The 12,128-nt window shown below is 35.6% G+C and overlaps 1 protein-coding gene across 1 annotated transcript; it reads right to left on the reverse strand.

Moving 5' to 3' along the window:
- Positions 1-11,003: 11,003 nt before the first annotated feature.
- LOC117779677 (FMRFamide receptor-like) lies at positions 11,004-12,128 on the reverse strand. The gene is given in 1 exon segment (XM_034615946.1): positions 11,004-12,128. A coding segment is annotated over 1 exon segment (1,125 nt).

Raw genomic sequence — 12,128 nt, forward strand, 5'->3', positions numbered from 1 at the left:
CTCAAACACACCTTTCTAATGATATATAGAACATATCTGTAGCTTCTATGGTTTGGAAACTGTTGAGGTTTCAATTTTAGCGGATTTAGCGTTTTCCCGCTAAACTAGCTGGAAATTAAAAAAGTCGTAAAACAAACATTTCTAGATTTTCAAAGAGGAATAAATCCCCATCATTACATCTAAGCTTTTTTAGCGCTTTGATACAAACAGACAAACAAAGAAACTTACTTTTCATTTCATTTTGAGAAGTCCACTAAAAATTTCAAATTTATTTATCTTTTGAATCAGTTAACGGATTTGGGTTATCGAGGTATCAATCGACGCGTATTTTTGAATATAAAAAAAGCGAAAATTGGCATTGTGCACTGTGAGCAAAAAGGGTGAGCTTCTTTGTACATAAAAATTACTTTTTGCGCAGTGCCGAATACCAATTTTAGCCATTTTTTTATTAATTTATATTTTTATTTAAAATTTTTAGATTAAACTGAATTTGGTTCGTCACAAAATCAGAGAGAGTTCTTTGTTTGAGCAAATTAGACGTGTTTTATTTTGCTCGTAAGGTTTTATCTGTTTCTGTGAATTATAACACACCGTTTTTAAATTTTTTGATCTATAATTGTGCATAAGTGAACAAGCTATCGACTTGCTGTGTAAGTTGTAATCATTTGTGCATTGTGGTCCTAATAGCATTTTATTTTTGCTAAACTTAGTTTTGCAGTTTCCCTTAAATAATTACATTCTTGTGCGTGTGTTTGTTTGTGTATTTCGGCTTTTGCTTTACACCTCGCTCACACAAGTTTGTTGTTATTGTAAGCACAGCGATTAATTTTGTTTGTGTTTACATCTCCTTACCTCAGTTTCGGCTCTTCGCACATCTTAATACATTTGTTTGTGCGTGTGTTCGCTGTTGCATTTTCGTTTTTGTTTAGCAGCGTGCTCTCACAAGCATATTGTTTTTGAGTTTTGCTCTCTTGTTTAGAGCTTCATTTGAGTGCCTCCCGCTCTATTTTATTTCTACCTATTCTGCCTATTGAGTATTTGTTTAACCCCTGTTGGAAATATGTCGTGCTGCAAGAAAAACTGCAATATCGAGTGTGCTGATGATTCTGAGCAACCGAGATTTATTTATTGTTGGTTGTGTGAGAATATCATGCATGCAAAGTGTGCTGGTCTTACAGGTCGAGAATGTGATAGGATCATTGCCGTTTCTAAAAAGGAATGTGGTGCAGTGAAATGGTCTTGTCCAGTATGCATCGACATACAAATTGATTTCTCAAGAATGTATAGTTCTGTGAGAAACCAATTCTCAAAACTTAATAAAATGGCTAAGCTTCTTTCCAGTGATTTTGACTCTAGTCTCGAGTTGCTTAGCCAATAAAAATTTAGCTCACCACCTGATTCTCAATTTTATCAGTTCCCCTAATATACCGGTTACTCAGCCTCCTGACTCCATTGGCATCTCGTCAATATCAAGACGCTTCGCCAACTTTGTCTTTATCGGCCTCCGGGTATTAAAACCTATTCAATTCTCCTACACCTTCTACAGGTGATTATATCACTCAGTCAACTGAATCAGCCCAAGTCATCGTGTCTTCGGTGCGGGCTGGATCTGGTCGGAAGGGTAGACCTCGTCGTACTGCAGCGCCTAGCAATAGAACTGATAACGTAGTTGCCCCTTTATCTGGGGTCCCTATTTTAAATGTTGTTGCTCCTCGTAAACAAGTATTTTTGTCAAGGTTATCCTCGGACACTACTTGTGAAAATGTGGATGCATACATTTCTAGCAAAGTCTCTGCTAAGGTTTTGATCACTAAATTTAATTTTGCTACGGCCCGTGATATAGCATCTTTTCAAATAAAAGTCCCCCACGACTCATTTGCTGTCATTTGTGATCCAAAATTTTGGCCACCTCATATGATTGTTCATGAGTTTAAGCCCAAAAGGCGTAGTGAATCCTTGCCTGTATCGCTTACAGCCGGCAGTTCCAACGTACAGGAGCCCGCTAGTACGGCTTCAAAAAACTAGACCTGCGGCCCAATTTTGCCTGTATTCATTATCAAAATGTTAGAGGCCTCCTTACTAAGCTTAAAAATCTATATTTGAGTAGTATGTCCTTTGATTCTGATATAATTGCTTTGTCAGAAACTTGGTTAAATCCTACAGTATCTGATTCTGAAGTTATGTCAAATAATTATCTTTTATATATATATATATATGTTTTCGCAAGGTAAATTATTCATTGCTTAATGAACTTATCCTTGCTACCGACTGGTGCTTTTTAAAGAAAGCTACTGACATTGATATTGCGCTTAGTTCTTTCTATGAGACCCTAAATGCACTCTTAGATGTGTGCATTCCAAATTATGTTCCACCGTCTGGTTCTATAAAGCCTCCTTGGTTTACACCTAGACTTTCTTATTTAAAAAATATTAAATCTAAATATTTTAAAAAATATAAGAAGTCTGGTTCGAGTCTTGACTGGTCTAAGTACACAGTAGCCAAGTCGGACTTCGCCAATTTAAACTCGCTATGCTACGAGAATTATCTAATTCGTTGCAAAAGACAGTTTTCCAGTGACCCTAAACAATTTTACAAATTTGTTAACTTGAAGCGTAAATCCCCCAGTTTACCTTCCACTTTTTTTTATGGGATAGATAATGCCAGCAACGACTCTGCAGCCGCTGAACTATTTGCTAACTTTTTTCGATCCACCTATTCTCCAATCTCCACTTCCAACTCATCTTATCCTTATTCTATTTTTCAATCAAACACTATGTTTGCTCCCTCTATTTCTTTTAACACTATAATCTCTTCTATTAGCTCTTTAAAATCTTCTTTCATTCCTGGGCCAGACAACATTCCTAGTTGTCTCCTTAAGGAATGTTGTTCATCTTTAGCTGCTCCGTTGCATAAGCTTTTTAATCTATCCCTTGAATCTTCAATCTTTTCACATCTTTGGAAAGAATCTTATATCATTCCCCTCCACAAAAAAGGTGGTAAGTCTGATATTTCGAACTACAGAGGCATTGCAAAGCTATCATCCATTCCTAAATTATTTGAAAAATCCTTGTTTCTTCTTTGCAGCATCTCTGTAAATCGATCATTTCCCTGCACAACACGGTTTTATTAAGGGTCGGTCCACTACGACCAACTTGCTTGAATTTACCTCCTTGGTAAATGATGCATTTTCAGAGAAAAGCAAACTGATGTCATATACACTGACTTCAGTAAAGCCTTTGACTCTGTGAACCATGACCTTACTTACTTGCAACTGCTTTGTACGTTGGGTTTCCACCTACTTAAAAGTAGGACCCAAAAGTGGTTCTTAGGTCAACCATTTCGAGTTCGGTTCACGTTACTCTGGTGTACCTCAAGGTAGTCACTTGGGGCCTTTATTTTTCACTCTGTTCATTAACGATCTACCCACTATTCTGTCCCATTCATATATTTTAATGTATGCAGATGATGTAAAGCTTATCTTTTCATACACTGATCCCCTTCTTCATAATCGTCTGCAAGACGATTTGAACGCTATGCAACTATGGTGCTCGGCCAATAAGTTGTATCTCAATTGTTCAAAGTGTATGTTCATGACATTTAGTCGTTCTAGGCCCTATTTAGGTTCTTATACGATTGACAATACCCCTTTGCAACGTATAAAAACTGTAAAGGATCTTGGAGTTTTATTTGATTGCAAATTATGCTTCAATTTGCACATCTCCACTATAGTTAATGGCGCCAAAGGAGTTCTTGGTTTTATTAAACGTTGGTCGAAAGAATTTAATGATCCTTTCACCACCTTACTCCTTTACGTTTCTTTAGTTCGTCCCATCCTGGAATACTGTTCATGCATATGGAGCCCACAGTATCAAATAAACCAGAATCGAATTGAATCAGTTCAAAAGCAATTTTTGCTTTTCGCCTTACCTGGATTTAACTGGGATCCCAACCGTCGCTTACCACCGTACTCCCATAGGTTTCGTCTTCTCAATCTTCCATCTTTAATTAATCGTATGAAAACTCTCGGTGTTGTTTTTCTTCATAAATTGATTATTGGCGAGATCGATTCTAGTTCCCTTCTGGCCCGCCTCACCTTTTCGGTCCCCCGCAGGTCTACTAGGAATTACAAGCCTTTATTTTTATCTACATGCACAACTGATTACGCTTCACACGATTCGTTTCGTGTTTTATGCATTACCTATATTAGCCTCTTTCACGTTTTCTCCTCAGAACTCTCTCTCCCTTCGCTAAAATCCGCAATTTTCCAATACCTATCGTTAAATCCCTGACCTTACTAATACTAATAACTTGTTATGCTACTTTATACTAATCTAACATTCATACTATTGTTATTAACAATACTAATCTTAATTGATCTGATTGGGCTTTTCTGGGTTTTCCCCAATCCTAGCAACAAATGTTGGATCATTTTTAATTTTTGCTTACCCCAGATCTAACTATATTTTTTATACCCTGAGCCCATTGAAAATGGGCAAAAAAGGGTATAATGTGTTTGGCAGAATGTATGTAACAGGCAGAAGGAGGGGTGGCAGACCCCATAAAGTATATATATTCTTGATCAGGATCAACAGCCGAGTCGATCTAGCCCTGTCCGTCTGTCTGTCCGTCTGTTTGAACGCGTCGATCTCAGAGACTGTAAGTGCTAGAGATTTTTGCTAGAGTAAATTTGGAATGCAGGTTTGTGAATACCATACGCAGGTCAAGTTTGTTTCCAATTTTTGATGCCACGCCCCCTTCGCCCACAAGTTGAAAAAAAACGATTTACAGGCGCAATTTTTGACATAGCACTCCCTAACTGAACAATCAGTTGAGAAGTATGCGTATTAAACGACCCTGAAAATTTCAAAGCGATTGACCCATAAATAAAGAAGTTATTTCGGAGTTTACATTTAATTCAATAATTACATTTGCATGGCAAATCAAACGTGCGAGCGAGACAGCATGTTCACGTTTGTATGCAAGGCGCGCACAAAGACAGAACGAATTAGTACCCATTTTTTTTTGGTACCAAATAAGAATTAAGCGATAAGCAAAAATATTATCGATATCATGTAATGAAAATGTTAATGTATAATTTATGTATATACAAATATACAATTTGATATAATAATGTATAATTGTGATCATTTTGCAGCACTACTCTTGCATCTTTGCCGAGCACTGAAAGCTGTTTTTTTTTCGTTACAGTTCATAATTTATTTTTAATTGTATTTGTATTTTTAATCTTTAACTTAATTTTTATACTTGGTAATTTTTTGTTTGCCGACTGTCGTGCATAAATAAATAAATAAAATAAAATATCAGAAATTTTGGGGCTATAAATTGCTTTCGTCACTAGACTTTTACCTCGTGTAGAGTTTTTTTTTGTGGGATATCAGAAATTTTTGCAATTGCTTTTGCTTTTGACATTGTTACTTTATCATTAATGCAGACAAATAGTAAAATATATAAATTTAGTTGTTAAACGTATTTCATATTTAAAAAATTTTTTTTGTTTTATTATAAAGAAAAACTTGGGGGCTCCACCCCCTGCTCGTGTTGCTACAGCCGAGCATACTCTACTGTCGGAGACCCCGTACTTACTATGAAAAAAAAGTTTTTCATACTAAGACTCGAATTTCGCCCGATCGGTCCTATGACAGCTATATGATATAGTGGTTCGATTAGAACCAACTTTGGTCAGGATATATAAGTCTAACTTAAATGCATATTCTATTAGTTTGGTTACGATATCTCGTAAAACAAAAAAGTTCTTCATACTAAGACTTAATATTGGACCGATCGGTCCTATGGCAGCTATATGATATAGTGGTCCGATTTGAACCAACTTTGGTCAGGATATATAAAACCAAGTTAAATGCATAGTTTGGTTACGATATCTCGTAAAACAAAAAAGTTCTTCATACTAAGACTTAATATTGGACCGATCGGTCCTATGGCAGCTATATGATATAGTGGTCCGATTTGAACCAACTTTGGTCAGGATATATAAAACCAAGTTAAATGCATATTGTATTAGTTTGGTTAAGAATTCTTATTAAACAATAAAGTTTTTCATACTAAAACCTAATTTTGACCCGATCGGTCCTATGACGGCTATATGATATAGTGGTCCGATTTAAACCAACTTTGGTCAGGATATATAAAACCAAGTAAAATGCATATTGTATCAGTTTGGTTGAGATATCTCATAAAACCAAAAAGGTAAGCATTAAAGCCCTCAATCACACCTTTCCAATGATATATAGAACATATCGGTAGCTTTTATAGTTTGGAAACTGTTCAGGTTTCAATTTTAGCGGGATTTAGCGTTTTCCCGCTAAACTAGCGGTTTTTTCAAAAAGTCGTAGAACAAACATTTCTAGATTTTCGAAAATGAATAAATCCCCATCATTATATTAAAGCTTCTTTAGCGCTTTGATCCAAACAGACAAACAAACTGACTTTTCATTTCATTTTGAGAAATCCACTAAAATTTTCAAATTTTTTATCTTTAGAACCAGTTATGGGATTTGGGTGATTGAGGTATCAATCGACGCGTATTTTTAAGTAGAATTTGTACCAAAAGGCCCCAACAGCCCCATTAGCTGCAATCATCTAAATTTTTCCCCTCCCACTTACACCCCCGTATCTCATGACCCAGGTTGGTTAGAAAAAGTTTTAGTATGCCATTTTGTAAGTTAGGACTAAACCTTTCGATCGGTATAGCTCCATCTGATCGAACAGTCGTAGCAAATTTTAGCTGTATATATAGTTAGTCGCCTTTCGCACCCTTCGTGATGCTTTCGCCACTAACGCGAACTGCCGTCCGCAGTGATATACAATTTGATTAAAATATAATTGTGTTAATAATAATAAATGTTAATATTTTTGCATGGCAAAAATCAGTATGCTATGCATGAAATTGCATGAGAGAAAAAGCGATCATTTTGCAGCACTACTTTTGCATCTTTGCCGAGCACTGAAAGCTGCAAAATAATAATTTTAATTATTTATATTTCCGATTCCTTACACATACATATAATAAGTATCTGCTTATTATTGTTGTAAAAAAAAACTTAGCATTTTCCGCTTTAAGAATCTAATAAAATTAGACATTGTCTTTTATTTCAAATTTCGCGAGCACTGCAGCAGCCTTTGGCAGGCTTGAATTTGTTGCGTAAGAGGGAGAGAGTGAGAGAGGAAAATGGGTGCTGTCAGATTGCATGCTGAGCGAAGTTGTAGTTTGTGGCTTCTCTTGACACACTCTACATCGATTGCAAGCGATTACGATTACGACTTGCGATTTACCAATTTATCAATTTTTAATTAATTTTAAATAAGTTAAATATAATACCGAGTGATGTATTAGTTCAGTGAGGCATTAATATCGTAGTCTGCAGTGATAAGCACAGTGATTTAAGAAAACCGAAAGTTGTTCATAGTTTCGCGTGTGTAATTTTTATACCCTGAGCCCATTATAAATGGGCAACAATCAACTTTTATAAAAGAGTACATGGGCTCAGGGTGTCCTACTGTCGAGCGTGCTCGACTGTAGCCGCACCTCAACGCGAGCGAAGCGAGCTGGGGGTAGGCGAGCGAAGCGAGCAGGGGGCGGAGCCCTTGTTGTTACTTATATTATTTTCATACATACAAACACGTTAATGTAATTGGATTTCAGAATAAACAAATTTGTGTGGTGCCCGGGTTACAGAATATTTAATAGATAACTAGTCGGCCGGTGCTACAGTCGAGCATACTCGACTGTCGGAGACCCCGTACTTACTACGGCAAAAACCAATAATGGAAAAAAGTTTTTCTTACTAAGACTTGATTTTCGTCCGATCGGTCCTATGACAGCTATATGATATAGTGGTCCGATTTGAACTAACTTTGGACAGGATATATAAAACCAATTGTTATGCATATTTAATCAGTTTGGTTACGATATCTCATTAAACAAAAAAGTTTTTCATACTAAGACTTTATTTTCGCCCGATCGGTCCTATGACAGCTATATGATATAGTGGTCCGATTTGAACCAACTTTAAACAGGATATATAAGACCAAGTTGTATGTATATTCTATCAGTTTGGTTACGATATCTCATAAAACAAAAAAAGATTTTCATACTAAGAGTTAATTTTTTCCCGATCGGTCCTATGACAGCTATATGATATAGTGGACCGATTTAAACCAACTTCGGTAAGGATGTATAAGACTAACTTAAATGAATATTCTATAAGTTAAGTTACGATATCTTATAAAACTAAAAAGTTTTTCATACTAAGACTTGATTTCCTATGACAGCTATATGATATAGTGGTCCGATTTGAACCAACTTTAAACAGGATATATAAAACCAAGTTTTATGTATATTCTCTCAGTTTTGTTACGATATCTCAAAAAACAAAAAAGTTGTTTATACTAAGACTTGATTTTCACTCGATCGGTCCTATGACGGCTATATGATATAGTAGTCCGATTTGAACTAACTTTGGACAGGATATTTAAAACCAAGTCATATGCTTATTGTATCAGTTTGGTTACAATATCTTATTAAACAAAAAAGTTTTTCATACTAAAACTTGATTTTCGACCGATTGTTCCTATGGGCGCTATATGATATAGTGGTCCGATTCAAAAAAAAAACAAACTTGACCTGCCTGCAAGATAGAGGAATCTACATACCAAATTTGGTGTCACTAGCTTTTAAATTGTTCTTATAATTTGGATATGACATTTTTTTTTCGATTTGTGGGCGATAAAGGGGGCGTGGCCGAATTTTGAAACAAACTTGATCTGCTTGCAATATAGAGGAACCTACATAGTTTGGTGTCTTATTCTTATAGTCTCTGAGATCTAGGCGCTCATACAGACGGACATACAGACAGACAGACGGACATTGCTATATTGACTGGCTGTTGATGCTGATCAAGAATATATATTTATACACGTTCTTCTGCCTGTTACGCACATATTCATTAAAACAAACCTAATAGACCCCTGTACTTTTTTTAAGTACGGGGTCTAAAAAGTACAGGGGTCTATTAAGTTTGTTTTAAAAAAAATGTGCGTAACAGGCAGAAGGAGGCGTGGCAGACCCTATAAAGTATATATATTCTTAATCAGCATCTATAGTCAAGTCGATAAAGCAGTGTCCGTCTGTCCTGACGTCCTGCTGTCCTGACGTCTGTATGAACACCTAGATCTCAGAGACTATTAGAGCTAGAGACACCAAACTGCAAGCAGATCAAGTTTGTCTTAGATTTCGGCCCCCTTTACCGCCCAAAAATCGACATAGAAAATTTCATATCCAAATTAAAAGAACAATTTAAAAGCTAGAGACACCAAATTTGGTATGGAGGTTGCTCTAAATGCAGGCAGATGAAGTATGTTACAAAATTTGGCCACGCCCTCTTAACCGCCTACAAATCTACATATCCAAATTATAAGAGCAATTTAAAAGCTAGAGACTTTAGATTTTGCATAGACGAAGAGAAAAGTATCCTAGATTTTTGCTGAAAATTTCACTTTGATCGGACAGTAAATAGTCAAGATATTCAAATAATAAATTTTACTGTTTGATTTGATAAGGGAGCGTTGGCAAGTAAAAATCTTGAATAACTTTATAACATGAAAATCGAGTTAACTTATTATATAACAAACTGGAGTCCGATCAGTCATGTGTTTCTGTGGCGTAGTGTGCTAAGAGGCGGGGAGTCAGAAAATGTTAGTGGGTTTGAGTGCTGCCGTGGGCGAAAGACATTAAACTTTTATTCATTTTTCTTTTTTCTTTTTCATTTAAAAGAAATAAATGTATGATGATTAAAGGCTAAAATAAATTTTATTGATTTTGTAATTGAGTAATAAAAGAAGTAATGTGGCAAATTGGGAGGCTAAACGGATATGTGCAAGTGTGGCTTAAAATGTTAAGCGTCTGTCATTCAATATTTTTTGCAGTTTTGTTGCGGGTTCGATTCCCGCCGGGGCAACTTTTTTTACCTGATTTTTTAGCTATTTTTCAATTTTTTTTCAAATTATTATTTAATTTCAAAATTTTTTTAAATTATTATTTTTGAATGTTATATTGACACATTATATTGAATTTATGTTTAATAATTTTATTTAAATTATTTTATATTGACATTTATATAAATGTCATGTGAAAATTCTATGTAAATTTAATGTTTTATAAATTTAGTATATTTATTTATGTTTTTAATAAATTTATCTGTCAACTTTTTTTGAATCAAATATATTATTTAATTAAATTTTTAGCTTTAATTATGTTACTATATGAATTAAGTGTTGTTTAGCTTATTTATAACAACATTTTGCATGTTGAACATGTAGTTTTGATTTTATCTCTGTTAAAGATTTACATTTATGTAGGCTTATATATAAAAATTAAAGTTTAAAGTTATATATAAAAATTAAAGTTTATAGTAAATATTATTTAATTTTTAGAAGTGGCTGCTTTTGAATAGTAAGTACGGGGTCTCCGACAGTCGAGTATGCTCGACTGTAGCACCGGCCGACTAGTTTTTTATCAATTTATATTTTTATTCAAAATTTTTAGATTAAACTGAATTTTGTTCGTCACAAAATTGGATATCAGAAATTTTGGGGCTAGAAATTGCTTTCGTCACTAGACTTTTACCTCGTGTAGAGGTTTATTTTGTGAGATTATACTGTCGGTCGAAATCACAAAATGGCCCACTTCAGCATTACAATAATCTGTTTTTTTATTATTATATTATTCTAGTATTATAGGTAATACATATACTGCACACTTTTAAGTTTCTCACTTATTCACCTGCTCACCTCGCTTGATTCGATGTCGAAGTTGTTTCTGGTCGCTCAACTGGCCGGTTGTCTGGTCTTCGTTACCGCTGTATTTTTTTTCCATAAAATATGAAAAACTGATCCGTTTCTTTCTTTCGGCGTACTTTTACTACTAATCGAAGACTGAGTACAAAGCGACAAAACTAATTGAACGCTTAGCGTATTATTCGGAAGCTTCTCTGTCGACGTCGTGTCGCGTCTTTTGAAAAAAAGAGTAAAAAGATGCGCCTAAACTTTTCGCCAAAGATGATGTAAATTAGAAAGTTGACGCTGTTGTTCACAACGACGAAAAGATTGGACACCGGTAGCACCTTATAATCGATCACAATGTAGAATGCCTCACAGATGTTCAACACGAAAGTCAAAAAGTTTAACAGTAAGTATAGAACTGCACCCAACAGCATCGTTGTCAATCTATTTTCTAGTGTTTTCGATCTCGACAAGCGTTGTCGTTCCCGATTTGCCCGCTTCACCTGCCTGTAGATCAGCCAATTAAGTATGACCATCATGAGAAAGGGTATTATATAGTTCACAATCAGATAGCACCAGTTTATATAGATTTTAACGTACGTTAGATCCATTCTCATTGTCGACGGCCTCACACAATGTAGAACAATTGTCGTGTTGGGCACTTGATACGTCACCGTATGAGTCTCCCAAAATCGTGGAATATTGTAGAAGAAGGCAAAGCAGACACAGACAGTAAAAGAGATCTTGGCCCGCCTATAGGTGCAGAGAGCACGTACTCAAAGCGGATGACAGACCGACACATAGCGTTCCACAGTCAACATTAAAATAATGTAGATACTCGCCGTCTGGGCAGTCATGACTATGGGAATCATTATAGGATAAATGAACGGATACACATAGTTATAATACCAGAATAAGTGACCCGTATACGGGTATATCGAAGGTATGCCAAGCACCAGGATGGCAGAAGTAATAAAAATTGTGTCGCAGAGTGCCAAGCCCAAAAGCAAAAAGTGAAAACTTGATCTCATTTGCGGGCGGGAGAGTATAATCATGGATATGACGTTGCCCAGAACCCCGATGACGCCAATTATATTCAGTAAGACGCCGTATACCCAAAACTTGATGATATCCAAGTCATGATCGTATTCCTCATACGTCTTCGTCCAATTAAAATAAATGAAATCAGCACAGTTACTCAAGCTGTTGTTTAAGGAGTCCGCAAGTTGATAATGCAATGCATAAGCGTATATCAACTGTTGGAAGTGCAAATGATCGTTACTGATCGGTGAGCTGTCGCTTTTATTCAT

Source organism: Drosophila innubila (genome assembly GCF_004354385.1).
Source record: "Drosophila innubila isolate TH190305 chromosome 2L unlocalized genomic scaffold, UK_Dinn_1.0 4_B_2L, whole genome shotgun sequence".
Lineage (NCBI taxonomy): Eukaryota > Metazoa > Arthropoda > Insecta > Diptera > Drosophilidae > Drosophila > Drosophila innubila.